The sequence below is a fragment of the Sminthopsis crassicaudata genome, chromosome 2, assembly GCF_048593235.1.
Source record: "Sminthopsis crassicaudata isolate SCR6 chromosome 2, ASM4859323v1, whole genome shotgun sequence".
Lineage (NCBI taxonomy): Eukaryota > Metazoa > Chordata > Mammalia > Dasyuromorphia > Dasyuridae > Sminthopsis > Sminthopsis crassicaudata.
The window spans coordinates 255,138,150-255,155,968 of NC_133618.1; the positions used below are offsets into that span (position 1 = coordinate 255,138,150).

General features: G+C 38.1%; 1 protein-coding gene across 21 annotated transcripts in view; it reads left to right on the forward strand.

Annotated features, from left to right (window-relative positions):
- The first annotated feature begins 527 nt into the window (after positions 1–527).
- TPD52L2 (TPD52 like 2) overlaps positions 528–17,819 on the forward strand; it is a 40,751-nt gene continuing 23,459 nt past the window's right edge. For 16 of the 21 annotated variants that reach the window (XR_012486321.1, XR_012486322.1, XR_012486323.1 and 13 more), the window contains exon 1: positions 12,776–13,069. Coding sequence is in view for 17 of the 21 variants with exons in the window: in XM_074288893.1 (XP_074144994.1) it covers positions 12,859–13,069 (211 nt within the window). In the remaining 4 variants the exon portion in view is untranslated. Of the gene's footprint in view, positions 735–12,621; positions 13,070–17,819 lie in introns of those variants that run through there. The other 5 variants (XM_074288892.1, XM_074288899.1, XM_074288903.1 and 2 more) reach the window with 3 other exon arrangements.

The following is a 17,819-nucleotide window of genomic DNA, read 5'->3' on the forward strand; positions in this document are numbered from 1 at the left end:
ACAAAAATGTTAACACACAGCTAACATCAGACTAAATCCATAATGATTTTTAGCAAGAAAAAACAAAACAAAACAAAACAAAAAAAAAAAAAACCCACCACCATTTAGAAAGGGAAAGGCAGTTAGTCTCCATACCTCTGGCAGCTTACTAAAACTCTAAAATACAGATTAGTTTCCCTAGCAGAGATGCCATTAAGGTATGGAAAGTGAGGGGAGGGAAGAGAGGGGATTTCAGGGCTAACCCTAATAAGGATTAATTAAACCCTAAAATTTTGGATCCTAATATTGTTAGCTATTGTCATGTTTAGCAAACTAGTGAGGAAAGGGATTAAGCCATTGACTAGGGAGGTTAACTCTTAAAAGAGATTTAGCACCTAAAAAGAGTTAGTGAGGGAATTATAGTAGAGTAGGTTTTTTATAGGGGAAATATAACATGGGAGTGGGGGTGGGGTGTTATAAAACTTAGTTTTCTGATTGGATACAGTTAACTGTGGAATTATGATGCTTTTGTCAATGTAAAGAATTCAGTTAGGAATTCTTCCAGAGACTTCCACCAGGGAAGGGGCTATAATAATGGTCCTACTTACAAAAGGCCTACTGCTTTCAAAAAGTCTACTTTTAATCCTGTCAGTGCTCCTCCCTGCTTGCCTCGGGGAATAACTAGGCTTCCAGATTATTTTCAATAATTCAGACTCTCTTTGTCAAGGCCCATCTAACCACCAGGACCTCAACAGGTGAGACATTTTTCCTTTATCCTGCAGAAGACTGTAACCTTACTTCTCAAGGGCAGCTACTATTTTTATAGGTTCTAGAGGTATATATATTCAGTGGATTTGAATTCCTAAAACTATATCTTGAGATCCACCAAGGTATTTCCATTAATAGTAGTCTAGTAGACAAAACTCCAAGCTCTTTACTAAAAGATCCTCTTTATTAAGAAATACTTTACTCAAAGACCAGATGATAGGTTAAAAACAAAAGATAGAACCTATTGTCTCTAAATCTGAGGCATACTAACCTATAAATACACATACCTATGGTATCAGCATACATTTATAACAAAAACACATCTGTAGAACCTATAAAGTATTGAGATATACATGTAGGGAAGACAAGGTGTTCACTCCTTCAATACTATAGGGTCCTTGATGTACTTTCTCTTCTTGTTGAGTATGATTACTATTTCTTCAGGGCTATTTACTTCTGTTTCAGGGGTGTGTGTGTGTGTGTGTGTGTGTGTGTGTGTAAGCCAGGAAGTTGTTCATCTGGGCTTCTTGCATCTTCATTTCTTCAAAGTTCAGTTCCAATCGGCTAGGAAAATATCCCTTGAATTTATTGTGTATTCTTTATTACTAAGGGATCATATTCCTTGAAAATGCCTCCTTCCTTGAGTCACTGTATATCTTTTTTTTTTTTTTATTAAAGCTTTTTATTTTCAAAACATATGCATTGACAATTTTTCAACATTGACCCTTACAAAACCTTGTGTTATAAATTTTCCCTTTCTCCCCACCCTCTCCCCTAGATGGCAAGTAATCCAATGTATGTTAAACATGTTAAAATATGTTAAATTCAATATATGTGTATATATTTATACAATAATTTTGATGCACAAGAAAAATCAGATCAAAAAGAAAAAAAGTGAGAAAGAAAACAAAATGCAAGCAAACAACAATAAAAAGAGTGAGAATGCTATGCTGTGGTTCACATTCAGTTTGTATGGTCCTCTCTGGGTATAGATGACCTCTCTTCATCACAAGATCATTGGAACTGGCCTGAATCATCTCATTGTTGAAAAGAGTCACGTCCATCAGAATTGAGCATCACATAATCTTGTTGTCGGGTATAATGATCTCCTGGTTGTGCTCATTTCCCATAAGTTCATGTAAACATCTCCAGGTCTCTCTAAAATCATCCTGCTAGTTGTTTCTTACAGAACAATAATATTCCATAACATTCATATACCACATTTATTCAGCCATTCTCCAACTGATGGGCATCTGCTCAGTTTCCAGTTTCTTGCCACTACAAAAAGGGCTGCTACAAACATTTTTGCACATGTGGGTCCCTTTCCCTCCTTTAAGATCTCTTTGGGATATAAGCCCAGTAGAAAAACTGCTGAATCAAAGGGAATGGACAGTTTGATATCCCTCTCAGATTGGCAAAGATGACAAATATGGGAGGGGATGTGGGAAAACTGAGACACTAATACATTGTTGTTGTTTTTTTTTTTTTTTTAATTTTTTTATTATATATATATATATATTTTTATAATATTATCCCTTGTATTCATTTTTCCAAATTACCCCCCCCTCCATCTATTCCCTCCCCCCGATGACAGGCAATCCCATACATTCTACATGTGTTACAATATAACCTAGATACAATACATGTGTGTAAATACCATTTTCTTGTTGCACAATAAGCATTAGATTCCGAAGGTACATGTAACCTGGGCAGACAGATATTAGTGCTAACAATTTACATTCACTTCCCATTGTTTCTTCTCTGGGTGTAGCTACCTCTGTCCATCATTGATCAACTGGAAGTGAGTTGGATCTTCTTTATGTTGAAGATTTCCACTTCCATCAGAATACATCCTCATACAGTATTGTTGTTGAAGTGTACAGTGATCTTCTGGTTCTGCTCATGACACTAATACATTGTTGATGGAATTGTGAATGGATCCACCTATTCTGTAGAGCAATTTGAAACTATGCTCAAAGTTATAAAATTGTCTATACCCTTTGGTCCAGTAGCATTTCCACTGCATATATTTATAGAAAATATTTAGCTCTGCTTTCCTAATCATGCTTCAAATTCTCTTGAACTGGAGAATTCTGTCTCCTAGTAGGTAAATTCAGCTACAAGATGCCATAGTCAATAAGGGTATGAGGAGTACAGAAAAATCTCCTATTTTTTCCCTATGGTCCTTTAACGTAGAACACTGCATCACAAAGCTAGACCTAGCCTGAACTCACCCAAACTGACTTGTTATCAAACTCTTCAATTTTCTTTTAAGTCACTCAGGGCTGGGACCAATTTTTTGCATACATAGTCTATCAAAGTCAAGGGATTTTTTGGAACTTTGTTGAGGCCATCATCAGATCTGGTTCCATCTTAACAACTAGCTTAACACTTCATATTTACTTTTTACTATCTGTGACTGGGGCAGCTAAGTGGAACAGTGAATAGGGTGCCAGATCTGATTTCAGGAAAAGCTGAGTTCAAATTTGGCCTCAGATACTTACTAGCTATGTTAACTAAGGCAAGTTAATTAACTGTTTGCTTCAGTTTCTTCAACTGTAAAATGAGCTGAAGAAGGAAATGGCAAACCATTCCAATGCCTTTGCCAAGAAAACTCCAAATGGGGTCACAAAGAGTCAGAAAGAATTAAAACAACTGAATAACAACAACAACACCTATGACTATATTCTGGGCCTTCCGATCTCAAGGCTTAATCAAAGATCAACTCTCCTCCAGATAGAAAAGACCCAGAGCAATTTATGAACTTATTCAAAAATTCACTGAATACTCAAATAGCTTACAAAACACACTAGCAGGTGCCCCCCCCCCCATAATAATGAATTTGATGTTATTAAATTGATACCCTTATATTCTAATGAAATCCCTGTAACACAAGAATGTATATAATTTCCCCCTCAAACTCATAGTGCTGTTCAGTTACTATTACTTTTCATGGAAGTTACACATAGTTTGGGGACTTCTGATTGAATAAACTTTTGCTGTTGTTGGATTGGATCTATCCAAGTAATTTAATTTATTTTGCTCTCTAAATGAGATGCTGCTGAGGAACTAAATTCATTTTCTTCTTTTTTTCTGAGGAACACAATATTTCAAAAAACAAAACAAAACCCCCCCAAAAAACAATAACCTATTTCTTTCTGGAATGTGTGGTATCAAAACTCAACTCAAAGGACTCTAAGAACTTAAATTCTTCCCAGGCAGCATCCAGACATGAGAATTCCTCTCAGTTGAGTGGACACAAACATATGTATATTTCTTACTTATGCTTCAGTAGGGAACTTTCAGTGTCAGAGTTACTGCTGTCTGTTAAACTGGGACATCTCTTCTATAAGGCGCTGTGCAATGACATCAATTACTTCTGGGTGTTAGAAGAAAGAGAAATTTCTTTCCAACATTGTTGTAAGAAAGAAAGCATAACAGGAAAAAATGACAAAGGAAGACATGAAAAACTAAGCAACTTTTTTTTTTAGACCAAAAGAAATCAGATTTGAAGTCAGTCAATTATCAGAAGGAAGCCCCAGTCAGTTAGTAAACATTTAAGTATCTACTATTTGCTAAGAAAGAAGGTAGAAAGGGAAAAGATAGTTCTTGCTGAAGGAGCTTACAATCTAATAGTCTAGACAAGATGAAAACAGCTATGTGCAAACTATATGCAGGATAAATTGAAAATAACCAACAAAAAAAAGGCACTAGAATTAAGTGGGGGAGGTAGGAAAGGGTTCCTGTAAATGGTAGAACAGTAGCTGAAAAGAAGACATGGAATGCAGGAGATGGAACCCAACCTGTACCACAGTGGAAATACACAGATTTCATTGAAAAGTATACCTTAGATGACGCCAAATAAGAGTATTTCTATAATCTCTAGTTGATTGAGGAAACTCATTGTTTCCTTATTCCTACTTCTATCTCTTATCATCTTGATCAATTTGGTGGATTTGAAGTGATATATATATATATGTATATATATGTATTTATATATATACATATATATATATTTTTTATTTTTTTTTAATAGTTTTTATTTACCAGATATATGCATGGGTAATTTTACAACATTGACAATGCCAAACCTTTTGTTCTAACTTTTCCCCTCCTTTTCCCCCTCCCCCACCCAGATGGCAGGTTGACCAATACATATTAAATATGTTAGAGTAGAAATTAAATATAATATATGTATACATGACCAAACAGTTGTTTTGCTGTACAAAAAGAATCGGACTTTAAAATAATGTACAATTAGCTTGTGAAGGAAATCCAAAATGCAGGTAGACAAAATTAGAGGGATTGGAAATTCTATGTAGTGGTTCATAATCATCTCCCAGAGTTCTTTTGCTGGGTGTAGCTGGTTCAGTTCACTACTGCTCTATTGGAACTGATTTGGTTCATCTCATTGTTGAAAATGGCCATGTCCATCAGAATTGATGATCATATAATATTGTTGTTGAAGTATATAATGATCTCCTGGTCCTGCTCATTTCACTCAGCATCAGTTCATGTAAGTCTCTCCAAGCCTTTCTGAAATCATCTTGTTGGTCATTTCTTACAGAACAATAATATTCCATAATATTCATATACCACAATCTATTCAGCCATTCTCCAATTGATGGGCATCCACGTAGTTTCCAGTTTCTGGCCATTACAAAGAGGGCTGCCACAAACACTCTTGCACATACAAGTCCCTTTCCCTTCTTTAAGATCTCTTTGGGATATAAGCCCAGTAGCAACACTGCTGGGTCAAAGGGTATGCACAGTTTGATAACTTTTTGAGCATAATTCCAAATCGCTCTCCAGAATAACTAGATGTATTCACAATTCTACCAACAATGTATCAGTGTCCCTGTTTTCCCACATCCCCTCCAACATTCTGCATTATCTTTCCCTGTCATTCTAGCCAATCTGATATGTAGTGATATCTCAGAGCTGTCTTAATTTGCATTTCTCTAATTAAAAATGACTTGGAGTATCTTTTCATATGACTAGAAATAGTTTCAATTTCTTCATCTGAGAATTGACCATTTATTAATTGGAGATTGGCTTGATTTTTTTTAAATTAGAGTCAATTCTTTATATATTTTGGAAATGAGGCCTTTATCTGAACCTTTGACTGTAAAAATGTTTTCTCAGTTTATTTTTTTCCTTCTAATCTTATTTGCATTAGTTTTGTTTGTACAAAACCTTTTCAATTTGATATTGTTACACCCCTACAGGACTACTCTAACCTGGTAGCTTCCCTTAGAGCTACTCTTACTGCCCGTCCCTCGACGGCACAGCTAGGCCACACTTACCCGTCTTTGGGCACCAACCCAGATCCCATAGAGACAGACCACCATTAGGTAGGGGTGAAGCAAAAGAGAACTTTATTCTGAGATAGCACATATTTATACCCCACTGATGATATGGGGGAAGGGGGAAGTCCTCTAGGAACCTGGCATAATGGGATTGGCCCTCGAAGAAGGAGGGAGGCGTCCTAGGCTTTGAGAGCACTAAGGAGGGAGGCGTGGTACCTGGAGTCAGACACCGCCTCTTGGGGCTATGCCTAACCTCCACATAGGACTCACCTTCGCCCTGAACCTCTCATCCCTCAGGTCCTCCCACATGCCTTGAACTGCATTCCTTGTTTCTAGAGGCTTTTTAACCCTTACAGATGTAATCAAAGTTTTCAACTTTGTGATTAATAATGATCTCTAGTTCTTCTTTGGACATAAATTCATTCCTCTTCCACAGGTCTGAGAGGAAAACTATCCTATGTTCCTCTAGTTTATTTATAATCTCATTCTTTATTCCTAGGTCATGAACCCATTTTGACATGACCTTGGTATACGGTGTTAAGTGTGGGTCAATGCCTAGTTTCTGCCATATTAATTTCCAATTTTCCCAGCAATTTTTGTCAAACATTGAGTTTTTATCCCAAAGGCTGGGGTTCTTGGGTTTGTCAAACACTAGGTTATTAGTACACTTCTTCTTTATGTCTACTTTAAATATCTCTTCCTTCAAGATGCAGAAAATGTATCACCTTCTACATGGAACCAATTTCTCATTTGCTAATAATACTCTCCCTCTCAAACTATTTGATATTTTATTCTCTTTGTGTTTTATCTGTATAGACATACACACATATGTATATGTATGAATGTATATGTATACACTGTTTCCACTATTAAGATTTAAGATCTTTTCAAGGAGAGATTGTTCCATTCATTGCAATTTACATTCAATACATAGCACAATGCCAGAAATATAGTAGGTAATAAGTACCTGTTGATTATATAAATAAAAATTGTTTTAAAAACCTTCTGTTAACTTGGATAGAAGCCTAACCTTGGAGCCAGGAAGATCTGGAGTCAATTCCCACTTTTTATACAAACTATTGATACTTAATCTCTCAGAGTCTCAAGTAAACTCTAAGACTATAAATTGCAGAGCAATTCCAGATTTTCAGTGACAGAGCAAATTTTCTCACAGGGAGGTTTTCTACACTGATGAAATTAAAGCTCCAGACAAAAAAAAAAAAAAAAAAAAAAAAAAGGAATTTTGGGGAGGGAACACAACTGGGTATCATCAGAAAAGACCTTTAGAAGGTGGCATTTGAGCAGAACCTTAAATGGAACTGAGGATTCCAAGAGAAAGAGGTGAAATGGAATTTCCGACCTCTTTTTTTTTCCTTTTTGCCCCCAAAGTTCTTCTTTTGCCCTTTCCTTTTTTTTTTTTTTTTTTTAAATCTTTCAATATTAACTCCCTTGGTAATTTCATCTAATACAATGGCCTTGATTAATAGTTCCATGCAGATCCCTCCTAAAATCTGTAATTCCAATACTAATCTCTTTCATTTTTATTTAACAAATGGACAACTCTACTTAAATGTTTTGCCAGGATTTTAAATATATTTACATAAAACATCTTCTTTATAAAATCTGTTCCATATTTCAGCTCTCTTTTAAAAATTGAATTGTAGTTATTTAAAATCAATTTTTCAATTATCAAGCATTTGCTTTCTTTCTCTCTCATCTACCCTCATTGGGGGGGGGGGGAAAGCTCAAATCTTGTAATAACTATACTACTCTAAGCATGCCTAATCTTATCTGAAACCCATTTTTCTTAATGACATCATTATACTTTTTCTTTTTAAATAAGTTTTTACTGGTGTTTTTTTACATCATCAAGATTTTCCTCATCAACCCTTCCCCTTTCCTCTCTCAGAAAGTTATTTTACATAATATGACATTTTAAAATGAAAAATAAAAAATGGGCTGGCCACATTGTTCGAATATTAAATATACACTTGCCAAACAAATTATTTTATGGAGATTTCATACAGGGCAAGCTTGCCCTGTAAGCACTCACAAGGTGATCATAAAAAGGACATTTTCAAGGTATCTCTTAAGAACTTTAGAATTGATTGTATGACATGGGAGACACTGGCACAGGATTGCCCTGCCTGGCATTCCCTCATCAGAGAAGGTGCTATACTCTATGAGCAAAGCAAAACTGAATTAGCCCAAAGGAAATGGGAAATGTGCAAAATTAGAGAAGCTACCCAAAATGTTCATATGGACTATTTGTATGCAATACTGGCAGAGCATTCCAAGCTTATATTGGTCTGATCAGCTACATTAGGACACATTGTAACTTCATCTATCAGTGATGTCATTTTGGTCCTCTTTGGTAACCACAGACAACAAACATGTTTCACAATCATGGATATTCCACCATGGAGTGGAACAGGAGTATCTTTGACCACGTAATTCTTTGTATTTTTGCAATGTTAACTTTTTTTTTGGTGATGGTTCTTTGTTTACATTTTTGTAGCCATTATGTATATTTCTTGACTCTGCTTACTTCATTCTTCATTAGTCCATGTAGATCTTTCCATTTTTCTCTGCTTTCATCCTATTGGTTATTTCTTAAAGTGAAGTAATATTCCATTACAATAAAGTACCATATTTACATGTGAATTCTATCGAACATTTAAAGAACAATTAGCTTCAATACTATATAAACTATTTGAAAAAATAGGGAATGAAGGACTCCTACCAAATTCCTTTTATGACACACATGGCATTAATACTTAAACCCAAAAAAAGAGAAAGAAAATTATAGACCAATCTCCCTAATAAATATCGATGCCAAAATCTTAGATAAAATATTAGCAAAGAGATTACAGAAAATCATCCCCAGGATAATACACCATGATCAAATAGGATTTATACCAGGAATGCAGAGCTAGTTCAATATTAGGAAAACTATTAGCATAATATATATCAATAACCAAATTAACAAAAACTATATGATTATCTCAATAGATGCAGAAAAAGCATTTGCTAAAATCCAACACCCATTCCTATTTTAAAAAAATACTAGATAGTATAGAAATAAATGGACTTTTCTTTAAAATAGTAAGTAACATCTATTTAAAACCATCAGTAAGCATCATATGTAATGGTGATAAATTGGAATCATTCCCAATAAAATCAGGAGTGAAACAAAGTTGCCCACTATCACCATTATTATTCAATATTGTCTTAGAAATGCTAGCTTTGGCAATAAGAGATGAAACAGAGATTAAAGGAATTAGAGTAGGACATGAAGAAATTAAATTATCACTCTTTGCAGATGAATGTATAGTATACTTAGAGAACCCTAGAAAAATCAACTAAAAAACTATTAGGAGTAATCCACAACTTTAGCAAAGTAGCAGGATACAAAATAAATCCACAAAAATCATCAGCATTTTTATACATCACTAATAAAATCCAACAGCAAGACATACAAAGAGAAATTCCATTTAAGATAACTGTTGATAGGATAAAATAATTGGGAATCTATGTGCCAAAGAAAAGTCAGGAACTATATGAGCAAAACTACAAAACATTTTCCACACAAATAAAGTCAGATCTAAATAATTGGAAGAATATGAAATGCTCTTGGATAGGTCAAGTGAATATAATAAAGATAATAATATTACCTAAAATAATCTATTTATTTAGTGCTAAACCAAACTCCCAAGAAACTATTTTATTGACCTAGAAAAAATAACAACAAAATGGAATTAGTGAAAAGAAAATCAAATGAAGGTAGCCTAGCTGTACCAGATCTAAAACTATATTATAAAGCAGCAATCATCAAAATCATTTGGGTACTAGTTAAGAAATAGAGCAGTTGATCAGTGGAATAGGTTAGATTCACAGAACAAAATAGTCAATGACTATAGCAATCTAGTGTTTGACAAATCCAAAGTCCCTACCTTTTGAGATAAGAATTCACTATTTCACAAAAACTGCTGGGAAAACTGGAAACTAGTATGGCAGAAACTAGGCATGGGCCCACACTTAACACCATATACCAAAATAAGATTGAAATGGGTTCATGATCTAGACATAAAGAATGATTTAATAAAAAAAAAAAAATTAGAAGAACATAGGATACAAGGTAGCTAGGTGGTGCAGTGGCTAGAACACCAGCCCTGAAGTCAGGAGGACCTGAGTTCAAATCTGGTCTCAGACACTTCACACTTCCTAGCTGTGTGACCCTGGGCAAGTCACTTAACCCGAATTACCTCAGGGGGGAAAAAAATTTCAAGTCAGGATAGGGGTATCTGGGCTATAACCAGAAGAACATAAAATAGTTTACCTCTCAGATCTGTGGTGGAGGAAGGAATTTGTTACCAAAAAAGAACTAGAGATCATTATCACAAAATAGATAATTTTGATTATATTAAGTTAAAAAGGTTTTGTATAAACAAAACTAATGCAGAAGAAAGGCAATAAACTGGGAAAACATTTTTACATTCAAAGGTTCAGATAAAGGCCTCATTTCTAAAATATACAGAGAACTGACTCAAATTTATAATAGTTCAAGCCATTCTCCAATTGATAAATGGTCAAAGGATATGAACAGGCAATTTTCAGATGATGAAATTGAAACTATTTCTAGTCATATGAAAAGATGCTCCAAATCACTATTGATCAGAGAAATGCAAATTAAGACAACTCTTTGATACCACTACACACCTATCAGATTGGCTAGAATGACAGGGAAGGATAATGACGAATGTTGGAGGGGATGTGGGAAAACTGGGACACTGATACATTGTTGATGGAACTCTGAATGGATCCAACCATTCTGGAGAGCAATTTGGAACTATGCCCAAAAAGTTATCAAACTGTGCATACCCTTTGACCCAGCATTGCTGTTATTAGGCTTATATCCCAAAGAGATTTTAAAGGAGGGAAAGGGACCCACATGTGTAAATATGTTTGTGGCAGCCCTCTTTGTGGTGGCCAGAAACTGGAAACTATGTGGATGCCCATCAGTTGGAGAATGGCTGAATAAACTGTGGTATATGAATGTTATAGAATATTATTTTGTAAGAAATCAGCAGGATGATTTCAGAAAGGCCTGGAGAGACTTATAGGAACTGATGCTGAGTGAAATGAGCAGAACCAGGAGATCACTGTACACAGCAACATCAATATTATACAATGATCAATTCTGATGGACATGGCTCTCTTCAACAATGAGATGATGTGGCCAGTTCCAAAGGTGGTCTGATGAAGAGAGCATCCAGAGAGAGGCCTGTGGGAACTGAGTGTGGACCACAAGATAACATTCTCACTCTCTCTGTTATTTGCTTGCATTTTTTTCTTTCTCAGTTTTTCTTTTTCTTCTTTCCTGATCTGATTTTTCTCGTGCAGCAAGATAACTGTATAAAATATGTAAACATATGTTGGATTTAACACATATTTTAACATATTTAACATGTATGGGACTACCTGCCATCTAGGAGAGGGCCTGGGGGGAAGGAGAGGAAAATTTGGAACAGAAGATTTTGCAAGGGTCAATGATGAAAAATTACCATTCACATGTTTTGTAAATTTAAAACTTTAATAAAAAAATTTAAAAACCCCAATAAGGTACCATAATTTGTGCAGCCATTTGATGAGCATTTATTTTATTTCTAATTCTTTATCACCAAAAGGATTTCTATAAATTTTGGTGTCTATGGGAACATTCTCCTCAATAACTTACTTGGGGTATAAATAAGCCTAGCATAGGCTTACATACATTTTAGTCACTTTCTAAAATGGCTGTAATGACTCACAACTTCACCATTATCCAGTTGGTGTTCATTGTTTCTAGGTACCAAAACTTTATCAAGAAAACTGATGTGAATGAACTGCTATGCTTTCCCCCAAAAACAACCTTGTAAGGTAGGATAAAACAACGAGTATTGCCCTTATTTAGTGGAGGACATTTTGAAGTTAGACACCTTTTCCTGGGTCACAAAATAACCAAGTTCAAGCACAGCGCCATTAGTTCCTTTTACAGGCAGCCGGTGTTGGTATGAGGAAACTCGGACGCAGAAATCCAGGTGCTCACCAAACTGGAGTCTAAGAATGCCTGGGCCAAGACTTCAAGGTCACGGGGCAAGTGCGCCCCCGAGGCTGGAAGCGAAATCCACCTCTCCAAGCAGCTTCCTGCCTTGGCGCAATATTGCTCTAAATTCAAATTAGGCCCAGAAAGCTTTTATTAAGCATCTGAGTGGGGACACGAAGGAAAAACGGCCAGTCTTCAAGGCGTTAACCTCGTTTATTGGACTGAACTCAAAGTATCTTCCGTTTCTTAGCAGCGGGATCCTCAGACTCCCACAGACCTATCACTAAGCCCCGACAAGGCGGGGGCAACTAGCACGGGGTGGAAGAAGCGGGGCTTTGCAGGTGCACATCCAAGCAGCGGGGTCATCTCCGAAGGCCTGGCGAAGCGACTTCCCCGCGAGATCTGGCTGGGAGGGCCCGGGGAAAACCTAAAACTGAACGCGTGAGATGGCGGTGAGGGTTAGGCGAAGGAGACGGCGGCCCAGCCACAGAAATAAGCGGCACTCCAGACGCGAGCCTCCTCCGCGGAGTCCTCCGAGTGCCCACACTACCCTCATCCGGACGCCTTTCCTGCCTTTCTAGGCCAGAGCAAGCTAATCTCAATGGTGAATCCGACCTGGGCCGGACTCCCCCCAAACCCCACCTGCCTTGTCCTCGTCACGTGACCCCACACTCGCCTATCAGAAAGCGGGAACTCGAGTGCGGACGTGGCCGGAGCATGCTCTCATTGGGTGATTCCGGAGGAAGGTGGAGCCGGAGAGCAGCTAGGGGCCCCCTAGGGGAAGTGAGTGGCAGCGGGTGGAATTGCGTGCAGTGGTGGCGGCTGCGGCGGCTGCGAGACTTCTGGACACCGAGTGGAAGGGACGGACCCAAGCTTGGCCTCGGCCCTTGCCGCGCGTACGGCCCGGACATGGATCCTGCCAGCCAAGGTAGCCCAGGCGGGCGGAGAGCAGGGACGGAGGCCCCGACTGTTAGACCGGCCGACTGACTGACGGACGGACAGGCCGCCCGGCCCCGCCTCTGGTCCAGCCCGCCCCTGGGCTCCGCCCCCGGCCCCCTTATCCCTTGACTCCTTTCTGCGCTCTGGGCTTCTTCCATCTCCTCTCCCTGGCCTCGCACCCGCCTCTCGCCCTCTTCTCCTCTGCCCAGATGTCCCCGTGGCTCCTCGGCACGTAGCCGCCCCCCCGTTGGTGTCCCTCCGTGCTCCCCAACCCTTGTATGTGCCTTTCGGTGCCCCTCACCTTTCTTTGGTGAACCTATCCCCGGCTTCCCCTCCTCCCTCCCCCAAACACACCCGTCTGTCGGCCCTCTGTATAACCTTGGCCATCTCCCCATTGGGTCATCTCATCCCTTCCAGCTCTTATTTCTCTGGATCGACTCCCTAGCCTCCAACCCCTCAAAAAAAAATCCAGGTAGCCCAGAATGGAAGAGAACCCTGCATTTGGAACCTGAAATTTTTTGCATTTTGCCCCTACCTGTTAATAGTACCCCGAGAGGCAAGTTTCTCTGCAGCGATTCCTTTTGTAAAATAAGCAGATTGGGTTTGACAGTCTCCTTCCTGTTCTGAATCTGTGATTTTTAAAACCCCCCGGGAACGTTTTCCATCCATCATCTGGGACCCTTCCTTTCCTGTCCTGTATCCTCCATGATTGATTCCCATCCAGTCTCTCTAAGCCACTTCCTCCTCAGCAACTTTCCAACAGAAGATCCCTTTGCAGCGCATTCTCCCCTTCCTCCCCCAGCCCTCCGGGAGTAGCCCTTGAAGCAACCCTGTAGTCCTTGCTTTCCATCATCTCCATTCTGCAGATACTTATTAACTAAGGAACTGCACTCAATGATGCTGCCCTCATCGTTATCACCCCAACTTAGCTCTCTCAGCCCTCCTGCCCCACAGTGTTCCCAGACTCCAGTCTTCCTGCCAGGGGTTTCTCCTATGTCTCATGTTTTTCTTAGACCTCTTTCTCTTAGTATTTTTAATTTTCTGCCCTCTTTTAGTTTCCTCTAGCTTTGATTCAGCTTTCCTTATCCTTAGTCTGCCAAATCTTCATCCATGTAGACGTCTCCATCTTTAGTTACTTCATTTCCAGACTCCCCTTCCCTTAAACTCCCCAGATCCCCCATTGCCCTCTCCCCTCCCTCCATTTTTTCAGTCTATTTTCATGTTTCTTTCCCTGACAAATCTCCCACACAGGAGTCTTCCTTCCTGGTCCCCCCTCCCAATTCCCTCCACTCTCTCACTGATATTTGGAGAATACCTGCAGCAGGTACTTTAAATAAATACAGAGTCAGATTTGTAGGGTCAGCATCCAGAATGCTGTTGAATAATCATAGTCATTCTTTTCACTTTCTGTTGGTCAGGGGGACTTTCTTCTTGGCCTATCTCTGTTGTTAATGTGGGTGTCTGGTGTGATCTAATGGAGGTGTGATTGGCAAAGCTGGCGGGTCAAGTTGTAATACTAACACACCAAATCCGGTCTTTTAGAAAAAGCCTCAGTTGTGTTTCAGTAGCTTGGTAAGAAGAATGTGATAAGAAATCTGAATCATTTTAGGGTTTGGGTAAAATAAATTCAGGGGTTTCAGAGTAGAGAGAATGTTTTACATTTTTGACAGATTTTGCATCTATCAAAGTTTGGATTGTTTACAGTATACAGTAGGACATCACCACTGGCCACCTCCTGATCCACCTAATTGGTTCAGCCGCCTTAGCACTCTTGTCAGTCACCATCGCAGTGTCATCAATATCGTTCATCATCCGGTTTAGGTTGCTTGTTTTTAGTTTGACATTTCATGTTTTTATACCTCAATGGGAGGTTTCTTGGTTTGTTTTTAATAATTTGGTGATTGGTATAGGGAAAGTATTTCTTGGTTTCTGTTTTCTGTAATTATTGCATTCCTCCCCAGGGTATGGTTTTTAAAATAAAATTGCATCTAGAGAGAGAACTATGGAAATTGAATGTGGATTGAAGCATGGTATTTTCACCTTTATTTTTTGTTTGTTTCTTTCTTTCTCATGTTTTTTTTCTCTTTGGTCTGATTTTTCTTATACAACATAATAAATTTGGAAATATCTTTAAAAGGATTGCATTTATTTAACCTATATCAGATTGATTGCTGTCTTGGGGAGGGAGGGAAGAATTTGGAACATAGAATATTACAAAATGTTGAAACTATTTTTATATATATTTGGAAAAAATATATTTACATATATTTGGAATACATAGATTTGGAAAAATAGAATACTGTTGTGGGGGAAATAAAATTGATGGGTAAGAACTGCAGTAAAATTCAGATGTTCATTTACCTTAATGGTTACCTAGCAGATACAAATGATTAAGCAAAAGAATATGAATTCAACAGAATTTAAATTCAGAATTTTAAAAAAGAGGACTTTTTCATTCAATTGTTACCTACAGAGCGCATAAGCCTGGGGTTCAAGGCTCAAAGCTAAACACTACTAAGGATATAAAGGCGAATGACTCATTTTCCTTGTCCTTAAGAATTAACAATCTGAAAAAATAATTTTAAAAAGGGGGGGGGGCAGCTAGGTGGTGCAGTGGATAGAGCACCAGCCCTGAAGTCAGGAGGACCTGAGTTCAAATCTGGTCTCAGACACTTAACACTTCCTAGCTGTGTGACCCTGGGCAAGTCACTTAACCCCAACCTCCCCCCCCCAAAAAAAAAAATTAACAATCTGCTGTAAATTTTGCTTTTAAAAGGAATGCCTTTGTTATTTTTAATGATGTACATTGAGTGCTAGACAAACATTTTGTTATTAATTTGTAATGTTTTACAGTAGTTATGTTCTAAGAAGTAAAATAAGCTACCTTTCTGTGGTATTTTCTAGATTTCTAGAGTATAAGGGCCAAAAGACAACATGCTAAGAAGGGATAGATCTCATTCAGTGCAAGAAGTTTGAACTTGATATAGAAAGTAGTGCAGCCATGGACGTTGTCAGTCAACTCCTAGCATGTATTTAACCCTTGCTTTGTGTAATACACTGTACTAAACACTAGCAATACAAAGAAAAGCAAAAGCAGTTTCTGTACATGTAAATAAGTAATTAACACAAAATATATACAGAGTAGGTGGAAAATAATCTGAGAGGGGAAGGTTCTAGTAGCGATGGAGCTCTGCTTGAACTGAATCTTGAAGCCAGAGAAACTAAAAGCCAGTACAAAGATACAAAGTAGGGAGTATTGTATGTGAGGAACAGTAAGTAGACCAGAGTATCTGGAAGGTAGAAAAATATAAGTGAGAAGTAGGACATTTTACATTTAATGCCAGAAGTGACAAAAAGCTGTTGGAGTTTATTGATTAAGGTGTTGGTATGGCCAGACCTTTGCTTTAGGAAAATCACTTTGACAGCTAAGTGGAGGAATGAGGAGACACTTGAGGCAGGGAGAACAATTAAGAAATAAGTTAGTGATGACTGTGTGAGTGAAGAAAAAGGTACAGATTGTTACATATGAAAGATGTGGCAAAGAGAGGAATGTTAAGATTTGACAATAATTAAATATGTGGGTTGAGTGAGAGTAGAGAATTGAGGATAACACTGAGGTGGTGAGTCAGGGTGCCTAGCAAAATTAGTAGAGCCCTTGATAGTACAGGGTAGTTTGAAAGAGGAGATGATTTTGGGGGAAAGAGAGTGATTTCTGTTTTGGACATAAAGATTTTTGAGATGCCTATAGGGTATCCTATTGGAGATGATATTGTTGTTTGTCCTTAGTGAAAAGGACCATGACATCAAGGAGGTGATGCTATGACATGAAAGTGAATTGAATTTAAGTGAAGGAGGGCTGTGCAAAGTCACCTGCCTCACTTTCCCCTCCAGAGCCATCTGGGTCCAGGGGCAGAGTATAAATCTAAATGACTGGAAGTGACCCTGAATAAAAGGGCAGATCTTAGGTCTTTAACTAAGGTCTTTAACAAGTTTCAGTTTGACTGAGGCCATACCCATTCAGGCTAGGTAACACTTGAGATAAAAAAAATCTCCAATCAAGCAAATGGAGATGTAGCCAAGAAAAGAGACTTGGGCTGGATATATAGATCTGGATAGATTTGGTAATTGAGCCTATGGCTACTTATGAGTTCATCAAGTAAAATAATGTTTAACTAGAGTTCTTAGCCTTTTTCTTTGTGTATGTGATGAATTCGTTTGACAGCTTGATGAAGTCTAGGGACCTCTACTCAGAATAATTATTTTTTAAATGCAGAAAATAAAATGCATAAGGTGGCAAAAAAAAACCAATTATATTAGAATTCAGCTATTAAAATAACTTGAAAAATTGTAGAGCCCAGGTTAAGAACCCTTGGTGTAAAAGGAGAAGAGAAGAGAACCTAGGACAGTCTTGGGGGACATTCATAGTTAAAAGATATGACATAGATGAAGAATGAGCAAAGGAGACAGAATAAGCTTTCAGACAAATAGGAAGTGAAACAGGACAGAACAAGGGTATGAAAACACAGAGAGGAGAAGATTCAGAAGGAGATGATCAGTGATATTAAATGCTTCGGAAAGTTCAAGAAGAAAAAGGATTACAGAAAAAGCCAGTTGATTTGGCAATTAAAAAATCCTTGGTAATTTTGGAGAGAACAATTTCTGTAACCTCTTCCACTTTCTACCAACATAATGCCCAGTGGAGTCTTTGAATATAGGACATAACATAATGCCTAAGCTAA